Source organism: Leptopilina heterotoma, unplaced genomic scaffold (genome assembly GCF_015476425.1).
Source record: "Leptopilina heterotoma isolate Lh14 unplaced genomic scaffold, ASM1547642v1 Lhet_362, whole genome shotgun sequence".
Classification (NCBI taxonomy): Eukaryota; Metazoa; Arthropoda; class Insecta; order Hymenoptera; family Figitidae; genus Leptopilina; species Leptopilina heterotoma.
Genome location: NW_025111043.1, coordinates 1,449,371 through 1,461,605, shown reverse-complemented (window position 1 = coordinate 1,461,605; position 12,235 = coordinate 1,449,371). Strand labels below are relative to the sequence as shown.

Below are 12,235 nucleotides of genomic sequence, written 5' to 3'. Positions count from 1 at the left end.
TTCAGGGGACCTTGGAGATAAAAAACCAAGAGGTTTTAAAAATTTAAATCCCCTCCTCTTAATTTTGAAAATACGAAAAATCGACAATATGGGCCCTTTTCTAAATAGGACAGTTTTTCTATTAAAAAACCATTTTTTTACAAGATTAATGATTAGGTACAATTTTATTGTGTCATTTGAAGAAAAAGAATAGATATTAAACTTATTTAAAAATTTTTGACAGCCCCTAATATGAAAAAATTGACGCAATTATAAACAATATTGATAGTTATTGATTTACTTTAGAATAAAAAAATGATATTTAGATTTTTGATCTCATTCGTGCGTAATGTTTGTATTTTTATGTGAAACTAAAATAAGTTTTTATTAATTATTTTAGATGTAAAGAAGACTCAATCATCAGTGCGATTTATATTGAAAGTTGATCTTCTTTGTGTAGTTTCATTCCAAAAATTACAAACATAACTTACAATTTTTTGCTTTTTAGATTTTAGAGTGCAAAATGATGAATTAATACGTCTTTAAAAATACGTTCGACATACTTATTGAAAAGCTTGCGCGAAACATAATTAAGTTAAAAGAAAAGAAACAAGCATATCATCCGTAATATACATGTATATTATTAATAATTTTTAATATAGCGTAATTTCGTAAAAATTAATTACGAACATCTCAATGATAGATCACTAAAAAAGAAATATACCCAGCTTTATTTCGAATATCTATGGGGAAGTTAATTCGGTTATTAAAATAAGAATAGAAACGTTACCCCAAACTCGGGTTAAACAGTTAGAAGATTAGTATAAATCGTACTTGACCAATTTTTCAGAAAATGCAAATTTTCAGTTTTTCATCAAAATTTCTCCAAAACGACAGTTAAAGACTCTTATTGAAACCTTTCTGCTAGCCTAGTTTTCAATCGACTAACAAGTGAAAAAGAGGAGTAAAAACTATTCTAAATAACAGCTTCAATACTCAGTTCGCGAACCCTATAAAAAATAATCACCAAGTGCCAAATAGAATATCGTTGAATGAACAAGAGACTCGTTTGTAACAGTCTGTTAGTGAGAAGAAAGTTCTTATTTTGCAACTGCGAAGCGTATAATGATCGATAATCGAATGCGAGCCGCGCGTTAAAGAGGGTCGGTTATCTGAGAAAATCTTGTCTTGGAATTTTTCCTGACCAAGCGAACGAGTTTGTGCGCGCACAAGGAGGAAGGTTCGAATATAGCAACTGATCACGGAAGCACCTGTGGCCGGGATATAAAATAGAATGACCATGCAGTGTTGCACACACTCCACACACCATGCCATATACTAGTGTGTGGCGAGGAAACAAGTACGAAACAAGTCCGAGATTACAAAAGAATGTGTATTTGCGTGCATGCGGCAGAGAATGAAACTTGGAAGTCGAGTCTCTTCGTGTTCATACTCTCAAATGCCGAGACGTCGTGATCTTTACGGCAGACAGCGTGGCAGCCGGGTCGGTGAATTTATTTATACGATTCCCTTCGCTAATGTAGGTGCGTGCACGATATCACCTACATTAAGACCTATGATTGTATATACATAGTTAGACATCTTGTGCCAGTTGAAACAATTCATCTCTGTCCACACGTATTGGGTTCAACCGCAACGATGAACTCGACAATTCTCAACTTTCAATATAGTATCAAATTCTTGGACAGATAACAAGAATTTTCATGTTTAAAAATGGTCGTGACGTCATCGGTTCCATTAACTTTTCATAACTGAATTTAATTTCACTCCATCTAAAAATATATTAGTGATTCCCTAAATTTCCATTTGGATTTTAGAATATCGAACAATTTTACTCGTGATACTCGTGTAACAAAGTGCAGACTAAAAAAAAAATAAAGTAAATAATAGTAAAGAATAATGCTGATTAAAATAACAAGCCGATTGCAATAAGAAGAGAAGGGATTAAAAATAATTGGCACTTGAGTTAGTGTAAACCTGAATCTTAATTGAAATCATGAAAAATGGGAGTGAAAATAACACAACGGATAAAATATTACTGATTAAAGGAGTGAAAATTACATGAATGAATAAGGAAAATAATTTTGTAAAAGTACCCGAGTCGAACTTTTAGACCTGCTTACCTCCTTGTAAGTATAATTTAACCCTAACCTGCACCTAAGAAACCCTTCCCAAGTAACCTGTAAGTTTGCAGCAAGCTTGTAGCAAACTTACACCACAAGATTTGCAATCTTACACGTAAGCTTGCTGCAAGTACAAAAAGGTCCTACTTGCTGCAGGATTGCACAGCAAGCTTAGGACAAGCCAACACTGCAAGTTTCTTAAAAATTCCCAAATATTTAATTATATAATATTAAGCAAATTATTTAATATTTAATTTTTATTTAATTTTAATATATTTAATATTTATTTAAAATAATATAATGTTAACAACGTTATAATAAAAATGTTATTGATTTCTCCAATCCACAGAATTGTAGTTGTATACTATTATCCGTGATCAGTGGATAATAGTAAAAAATTGTAAATGTCGTGGCAGACATTAATTATTGATATTATGATCTAAGATATATACTATTGTGAAGCACCTGTTTAGGGGACTGATACTTATACTCTCCGCGAGACAAGTCGTGCGCGAGAGAGGTATTTCTCGCCATCTATCACGGAGTTAGAGAATTATAAGAGAAACTTCTATTACTTTTCCAATTCCCTGATAGATGGCGAGAAATACCTCTCTCGCGCACGACTTGTCTCGCGGAGAGTATAAGTATCAGTCCCCTAAACAGGTGCTTCACAATAGTATCTTAGATCATAATATCAATAATTAATGTCTGCCACGACATTTACAATTTTTTACTATTTATCCACTGATCACGGATAATAGTACACAACTACAATTCTGTGGATTGGAGAAATTAATGACATTTTTATTATAACGTTGTTGCCATTATATTATTTTAAATAAATATTAAATATATTAAAATTAAATAAAAACTAAATATTAAATAATTTGCTGGATATTATATAATTAAATATTTGGGAATTTTTAAGAAACTTGCAGTGTTGGCTTGTCCTAAGCTTGCTGTGCAATCTTGCAGCAAGTAGGACATTTTAGTACTTGCAGCAAACTTGCAGTAAGCTTACGTGTAAGATTGCAAATCTTGTGGTGTAAGTTTGCTGCAAGCTTGCTGCAAACATACAGGTTACTTGGGTTGGTGTTCTTTTCCTCCTGCGTAAGTTCTATTTAACTCTAACAACTCCTTTTTAAGTCCTAATTGAACCTTAATCCCTGTATTGATTCAATTACATTCTTACAATAGCAAATGTTACGCGCGGAACAAGATATTCAACTTATTATTGTTCTGCAAATTACAAAATTTTTTATTTTGAAAATTTCAATTTATTTTATAAATAGTAAAATTCTTTGCAGGAATTCAATTATTTTAATTGAATTCCTTGAATGAATTCAAATATTTTTAAATATTTTCATAAATTGCAATTATTTCCTAAAACTTTAATAAATTCTTCGAAACAATTCAACTATTTTGATAAATAATAAAATTCTTTGCAGAAATTAAATAATTTTTAATCCAATTTAAATAAAATTAAACAAAAGAATTTAATTATTTTCAAAAATTTCCGAAAAATTCAATTTCAACAAGAATAATAAAATTCTTTTAAGAAATTCAATTATTTTCGAAATGTCGGCATGCGCTTTATTTGGGATAGGTTTAAGTCAATCAAACACTTTTGATATGTATGAAAAACAGTCGTTTATTTAATCGATACGATCCACGTCTTGACGGTCGAAAAGTATAAAACGGAAGTAAAGGAGATGAGGGAGTGCGTGCGCATACTGGTGTAACTCGGACTCATAACCGCTAGAGTCAATCGAGTAAAGCATACCGCGAACATTCAAATTTAACACTCCCCCCGAGATTGACTCTTATAATTATTTAATAGAGAAATTCTTAAAACTAATTAATCAAACAGTACAAAAATATTTAGTCAAATGCTATAAAAGTACAAAAACAAAAAATCCTTAAATTCAGTAGGATCACAGCTTTTCTCAAAATACTGGCGTATCTTTATCAGATCGTTTTTTTGGCTCGGATCAATAATTGGCACAGTTGTCAGTCTCGATTATTCCCAGCTGTCAATCAATGTCTGTTCCTCTATTCATTAATTGTCGAAACCTTCAACTAATTAAGAACATTTTTATTATTAAAAATCAGTCGTATATTACATTATCTTTAATTATCAATCTTCTAGAACACTGTCGTGTGAAGAAATAATTTGTTCAATCAAAAACTGTCGTTATTTAGAATTTTATCTCTTAATTGAGTATGAACATCAAAACTAAGAGGTTTCGTCATAATGTCTGCTAATTGTTTCTCGGTGGAAACCCATTCAATTGTAACACGGTCGTATTTCACACATTTTTTAACATAATCTTGGTGAACATCTGTCATATGTCTCAACTTATTTCCACCGTTCGTTTTAGCACAAATCGTAGCAGCTTTATTATCGCATTTGAGAATTGCCGGAAGCAAACTTGTTTCGAAAATTCTCATCAGGGATTTATTTATCGCAATGATTTCCTGGCAAGCCTGACTCATCGCAACATATTCAGCTTCGCAAGTTGACAGAGCAACATAGGATTGTTTATTCGCGCGCCAAGCGATCGTGTCTCCAAACAGTCGTATAAGAAAACCGCAAGTCGAAATTGAGGATTTGCAATCCGCAAAGCTAGCGTCGGAATAAGCTATAAATCGTCTCGTCTGCCTAGAAATTTAAGACCTAAATCTTTTGTTCCCTTCAAATACTGAAAGACTCTTTTAACCATATTCCACTCGTTTTCGGTCAGATCAATTTGATATCTGCTCAAAATGTTAACCGCATAGGCTATGTCTGGGCGTGTAGCACCAGATAAATATAAAAGGCTACCAATCGTTTCACGGTACGGAATGTCAAGAGGTTTTTCGCAAATTTCGTGACTGTCATTTTCTTCTCTTTCTCTACGTTCGCAATTAGTTACTTGTCGTGTCGTCATTGGTGTATTTTTTGTAAATTCATTATCAAAACCAAATTTCGTTAAAATTTTCTCTATGTATTTTTCTTGAGTAACTATCATGATTTTCAGATTTCTCTGTCTTCGAATGTCCATACCTAAATAGTGTTTAGGTTCACCTAAGTATGTCATTTCAAAAGAAGTCATCAGTTTGTCTTTAATTTCTATCATCTTTTTACTGTCGTTACTGGCTAATAAAATATCGTCAACATAGATCAATAGTATAACTATTGAATCGCTTGATCGCCAAATGTATAAGCAAGGTTCGTAATCGTCATTAATCAGTCCTAAAGAATGAGCAACTTCTGAGAATTTTTTATTCCATTGTTTCGGACTAACTCGTAAACCGTAAATCGCTTTGTGAAGTTTGCATACTTTGGCCTGTCGTAATTTTTGAGGAATTTTCACACCGTCTGGAACTTCCATATAAATTTCGTCTTCTAGAATACCGTTCAAGAAGGCAGATTTAACATGTAATTGGCACGCTTCCAAGTCGTAATGATTAATTATCGTGAGAACTGTTCGTACTAAGGCAAGTCTAGAAACTGGCGCATAAGTTTCTTTCAAGTCGTAAGAGTTTGTGTCTTTAAAACCTCGGATTACTAATCTAGCTTTAAACTTGATTTTACCGGGACTGTCGTATTTGCGTTTAAAAACCCATCTCGAATCGATAATGTTAGGCTTTCTACCATTTTTACCAATTTCCGGTCGTTCTACAATTGTCCAAACTTGGTTTTTGTTTAATGATTCTAATTCGTCGTCGATTGCTTTTAACCACTCGTCTTTGTCTTTAGATTCTATTGCTTGTTTAAAGTTTAACGGATCATTATTGATTTCGGCATGAAAACAGAAAAGGATTTCGTCATCTGTTTTATTTTCTGTTCTTATGAACTCGTCTTCTATACTCGGAAAAGTATAGCTATTTGAAACATTCGGTACTTTCGAAATTTCCGCAAAACTAATATCTGCTATTTTCCGACTGCGCGTCTCGTAAGGTTCTCTAGTGAGTTTAATCTTTTTCGCTTTTACCAAAATTTCGTTAGAAACTTCTCCCTCCGTTTCTAATAGTCTTTTTCGAGGTCTACCGCGTTTTTTGATATGAGCTCCCTCCGTTTCTGACAATGCACTTTGATTTTTTGTCTCATATTTTTCGTCACTGTCTTCGAATTTAATAAACCAGTCGTTTAGAGATACAGTCGGGCCGCAGAACTGTACGGTACCCCAGAAATAACCCCTCCACTTGATTTCAAACTGTACGCTGACGAACTCATCCCCACTATTTAATTTTCAGGACTGTACACTTATATATTTAAGGAGCAAGTTTTCAAAAGTTGATAAATATAATTTTTTTTAAATCGAGATAAACATAAATTTAATAATTTAAATATCTCACAAATCGTCATGTCCCTGTTAAATTTAAAAAAAAAATTATTAACAGCGAATTTTCAATTTAAAAACTTTTTGACATAACCAAGTTGAGTTTTAATTTTTATGTTTGTTATTAGAACAAATTACCAAAACCTTAAAGTTACTTTATTATGTGAAAGTTTGATTAAAAACAGAACGTATTAAATATAAAAACATTGTTACAAATATTAAATATTACAAATTTTTTATTTTGAAATTAACTGAGTGGTTATGTCAGGAAAGTCATTTATTTCGATTTCTCGAAATAATAAGAAAATAGGAATTTATCAAGTTTTGAAAACTTGTTGCTCCTCATTTATCGTCTGGGACTATAATATACATAATTTTAGATTTAAAATTAATTAAAATCATAAAAATATATATTATTCTTAAAATTATAAATGTTAGAAAAATTAACATTTTTTTAACCAAAATGTATTGCCTCATGAAATTAAAAGAAGTCCACTGATTTATCCAAATTATGGAAAAGAAAATAATTTGATTAAATCAGTAAAATTTTTAATTTTAAGGAAGAATTTGATAAACAATCGGAACAAAAGTTAGTCTAATGTCATAATTTCGTATTTTAAAAAAAAGTCAAATTAAATTTTAAATTCCTTTTGGTAAAAGCGTAAAGAATTTAATTTTCTAAATTTTGAACATTTTACATATATATTTGAATAAAAATGATAATTTTTTGTCAATAATGAATGATTTAAGTAACATAACCTAAAATTTAACAAATGTTTCTTATTGACAGATAATTGTAATTTTTATTCAAATGAAACTTTTAATTGTTTTAAATATTCAAAATTAAATTCTTCGCCTTTCCAACAAGACGAATTTAAAATTTAATTTGTTTTTTTAAATTACGAAATTATGACATTGGAATAACTTTTGATTTGACTGTACGTCAGATTCTTCCTTAAAAGGCAACATTTTCAAATATACGGCACTGAATTTAGTAGCGCCACCGTACACTGTGGAGCACTTAAAAACTAAAGCCAGCGTACACTTTGGCGACAGCGTACAGTTTGAAAGCGTACAGTTCGGAGGCCCGACTGTAAATTCGTTTCAGGAAGAGGCCAATTTTGTATCGAGTCTTTGTTGTATTTGTCACCGAAAACAATTTTCTCGTTAAAACGAACATTTCGTGATTCAAAGAATTTTCCGGACTCGGGATTAAGAAAGATGTAACCGGAAGTCGTGTAACCTACAAGTGCACCTCGTACTGCTCTTGCCGAAAACTTTGAATCGGGTTTTCTCGTTATTGACCAATAAGCCAAGCAACCAAATCGTTTAATTTGATTTAAATCGAAATGAAAATTAGGCGCAAAACTACTTAATGGGGTTTCAAAATCAATCGACTTGTGTGGAGTTCTATTATATACATAAACCGCCGTTCCTAATGCTAAATCCCACATGTTTGGTGGAAGTTTTGAGTCAAACATGATCGATCGAATTTTCTTTTGAATCGTTTGATTAAATCTTTCAGCGACTCCGTTGTGTTGAGGAGTGTCTAGGTTTGCACACTGTCGTTCTGTACCTTCGTGCAATAACAGTTCATTTGTATAACCTACCATAAATTCGGTTGCCTGATCTGAACGCAAATAGCAAATTTTTTCGTTAGAACCAAGCAAGTTTCGAGCACTTTTAATAAATTTTTCTAAACATAAACCCGTTTCGTCTTTCGTTTTCATTGGATAAGCTAATGCCAGTCGTGAATAGTCGTCAACGAAAACAACAATGTATTGATAATTATGAGGGTGTGTAGGTGGAGAAATTTTACCCATCACATCAGAGTGAATTATTTGTAACGGTCGTGAAGCTCTACTTCGTTGGTTTTGAAAGGGTAGTTTATTAAGCTTAGCGCAAATCTCACAATCGAGAATACTGTCGTCAAAAACTACAGACTGAAGGTCTTTATTTTCTTTCCACAAAGTTTGCAATTTTCTTAAATAGCCAACCGATGCATGGCCCATTCGTACATGCCAGAGCATTGCTTTGTTCTTTTTAATAAATTCGTTATAACGGTTATTGTTAAATGGAGTGAATTCGTCTAAAACATCTACTTCGGGTAATTCGTCAACGTTAGTTATTTTTCGTTTTATCATTGAACTGTCAAAGTCGGAAATAAATTTATAATCATCAATTTCACAATTTTCTTGAGTTATTTTTTGAGATTCTTCTTTAGAAGTTTTGTTTGGAATTACGTTTGAAATTGTCAAGTCGTTTTCTGTCGTTTTAATTGAGTCATTCGTACTGTCGTTAGTTTTGATATTTTTAACAATCGTTTCATTATTTTCTTTTGGAATTTCATTTACTACAGTCGTGTCAAAAATAGTTGCTTCAGAAGGATTTGACTTCTCGTTTGAATTCTTCCTATCAATTTGAAATTCAAGAAACCAATATGGTTTCTCATAAATACCAGTCGCGAGTAAATCTTTCGATTCTGAGTTAAAAATATTAACGCCCTTGTCGTCTAAATGGGTGGAAAATCCTGCCTCGGCCAATCGTCTAAGTGAGAGCAGATTTTCAGAGACGGATTCTGCATAAATCGCGTTTGATAATTGAAAAGATTTATTGTTGTTTGAAATTAAATTGACATTTCCGGTACCTTGAGCAATCAAATCGGCTTGACTGTCTTTATTAGCGCATTTAATAACATTAAATTTGCTTTTATTTAGCCTGTCAAAAATATTTTTCGAATTCGTTATATGCTCTGTCGCACCAGTATCAATAATAAAAGAGACATAATTGTGATTTTTATTTTCAAATTTGTTTGGCATCGAGAGACTGTAAAGATATACTGGCGATATTTCTTTTGTTTGTGAGATGGAAAAGGCTTTTGACATTGACAAAGATTCATTATTAGAAATATTTTTATTAGATATACCTGATTTATTTTGCTGAACTCCTATGAAACTAATTTTCGGTGTTTCATTCGTACCTGTTCGTGACTGTCTTTGTCCAAGTTGTGGATTGTTCTTTTTGTCAAATAGTCGTCTTTGGGGTTGATAGTCGTTATTCCTTTTATAAGGATTTTTGTTGTTGCTATTAACGTGCTTAATAGCTTTGAAAAACTTTTGACCTGGATTTGATTGAGATTTAAACTGTCGTTTGAAATTGGGAGGAGGAGGAAAATTAAGACGGTCGTTAAAATTATTTGAAAACTTACCAGTCATACCTCTGCCTCTGGTTTTGGTTTTGGCCAGTCGTTTCTCGCACTCGAAAGCCTTGTGCGTCGTGAATTTTTGGCATTCGTAACATTTACGTAGACCTTGTCCTTTTAAAGGACATTCGTTTTTGAGGTGAATATACTCGTCGCATTCGTAGCACCTCTCATTAATCCATTTGCGTTGGTTCGAGTTGGTAAACTGAACTGACGCTTGGGCTGAGGGTTTCGAACTCGGGTGATTCTTCGTCGTTGCCTGTGCGCGATTTGCTTCGGCCTGAATAATAAATAATTTTAAAGCATCAAAATTTAGTCCCTTACCGGTTTGATTTTTTGTCATGAACTCAACAGACTGAATTTCAGGCAGTTGGTTCATGATTGCATTAAATAGGGCATCTCGTTTTTCTTCGTCGGATAATAAAGTCGAACCGGGGCATTTTCATAATCTAAAATATTTTCCTCAAAGCGGTCTAAAAATTTTGCTGCCGATTCTCGTTTCGCGTCGTATTGAATTGAGTAAAGTTGTTTTCGAATTGTAACACTCGTTAAATTGACTTCGCATCGTTTGAATTCTCGTAATTTTTTAACAATCTCTACAGGGTCTTTAATATGTAAAACGCGTGTGTGATAAATTTTATCAATCCGATTAATTAAAATGTCTCGAGCTCGAAATTTATGTTTTTCTTTTAGCTTGTCGTTTAAACTTTCTGGAGGAGAAACTGTCGTATCAATAACATAGAGTAAATCTTTCGTTCATAATTCGGATGCTAAAAATTCGTAAAAATGTTCGAATTTAGTCTGCGAAGTTAATTTGTAATCATGTTTAACGCCTTCTTTACCGATCAATTCGATTTTAATGGCTTCTTTAACTTGATTCGCGAGTAAGTTAGAATCGTTAAAACTTTCATTGTTTACTGTCGTTAAGTTATTTTTAACCGGCTGTGAATTATTTAACGGTTGTTTATTTAAAACATGCAAATTTGTTTCAATGGGAACAGTCGTTAGTTTATAATTAGGGGACATGGTTATATCGCTAGAAATTCTTGGTCTTTTTACCTGGTTGCTTGATTCACATCGATCGAGCCACATTTTCATGCTTGTTTGTGTCTAAAGTACTGTCATTATTTAACTGTCGTTTTGTGCCAGAGGTGTTAGTTACTGCACCTTCTTCGTGAGAAAGTATCGAACTGTCGTTATTATTTTCAAAACTGTCGTTATTTTCCTTGTTACCAGAAATTTTGTTAATTTTATCAAAGTTACTGTCGTTATTTATAAGCGGTCGTTCATTAGTACTGTCGTTTTTTGTCTCGTCTGTATGCTTGTCGTTATTCGCGTCGTGTTTAACTTCGTGAGAAGAAATGTCGTTAGAGGGTTTGTCAGAGTTTACTGGACCAAGAGAAATGTTCTGTTTCTTTGCTTCAGAACTGGCTGAGACTGCTTCTTTGTTGGATTCAGGACCGTTTCGTTGAGCGTTTGATGACACACCTATCAGATAAAGATTTAGAATTAGTTAAAACTGTCATTTTATTATGTTGTCGACAACACGGTCGTACTGTCGTTACATATCGTCAAACAAATCGTTATTTATATATACTGTCATAAAAGTCATACTGTCGTTATTTTTCGTTAATCAATTCGTTAAAAATAAATAAACAATTGTAAATGGTCATAAACCAATCGTTTCATATTGATCACCTGAAGTTTTGGTCACTCCATTGATATAATTATTAATATCTGACATTACGTCAGTCTCTGACAAAATTTGTTCCTCTGGTCCATCGGGTTTTTCGCGAGTTGATTCCGCGGCCAAGGAATCACTTGGAGTTTCTCCCGAAATGCTCTCGACGCCGCCGCTTACTGGATTTGACAATTTTTCTGCTTTCTTCAGTTCGAATAACAAATCGTTCCAGTCGTTTTTAAGGGATTGTTTACCTTTAAAAGTGAATTTAAAATAAGTTTCAAAATATTTAGCATACATACATATGTATATATACATACGTATATACACATATAGTAATCGAAGGGAAAATTAGTCATCTGCTCTTGAAACATCAAAACAGAACACATGTTAGGATGCATCAGAATTGATTTGTTCCATTGTATTTATTACTATTAAACACAATACAAAACAAATCTAGTTGTTTTCAGTCTTCATGAACGAACACAATTCTATCAGAATGAAAAACAACCCAGAAAAACGGATTCGTGTGTCTAAAATACAATAGGGAGAAATAATTTATAAATATATTTACTATTCGTTAATAATGAAGTCAGTCGTCCAAAAAGACTTAAACTGACATTTAAAAAAGATATTTGTCATTATAAAAATTATATGTCTTCCTTAATCGTGATATCTCATTCAAATGAGTAAATTTCTCATTAAAAGAAAAATACAAACATTCGTTTAACAAACGGTCCTTCGTTTAAAGGCATTTTTATTTTAACGACGTCAATTATTAAAAATTGATTTGAGTATATACTCTGATTCAAATTTTGAATCAAAAAGATCTTTCATTAATTTTGAAAGAAATGCGTAAAAAATTCTGATTATAATCATTAAATGAAACGTTCGTTCAATTTAA

The 12,235-nt window shown here is 32.4% G+C and overlaps 3 protein-coding genes across 4 annotated transcripts in view; 1 reads left to right on the top strand and 2 right to left on the bottom strand.

Moving 5' to 3' along the window:
- LOC122505678 (netrin-1-like) overlaps positions 1–12,235 on the top strand; it is a 746,647-nt gene that overhangs the window by 104,357 nt on the left and 630,055 nt on the right. The gene's annotated exons all lie outside the window — the stretch shown is intronic.
- LOC122505680 lies at positions 3,783–10,200 on the bottom strand. The gene is made up of 2 exons (XM_043617461.1): positions 9,657–10,200; positions 3,783–4,202 (listed from the first exon to the last, which is right to left on the bottom strand). The coding sequence occupies exons 1-2, from the start codon at positions 10,027–10,029 to the stop codon at positions 4,183–4,185; spliced, it is 393 nt and encodes a 130-aa protein (XP_043473396.1). The 5' UTR covers positions 10,030–10,200; the 3' UTR covers positions 3,783–4,182.
- LOC122505679 (transcription initiation factor TFIID subunit 1-like) lies at positions 9,809–11,679 on the bottom strand. The gene is made up of 3 exons (XM_043617460.1): positions 11,349–11,679; positions 10,710–11,138; positions 9,809–9,930 (listed from the first exon to the last, which is right to left on the bottom strand). Exons 1-2 carry the CDS (start codon positions 11,647–11,649, stop codon positions 10,723–10,725), a joined length of 717 nt encoding a protein of 238 aa, XP_043473395.1. The 5' UTR covers positions 11,650–11,679; the 3' UTR covers positions 9,809–9,930; positions 10,710–10,722.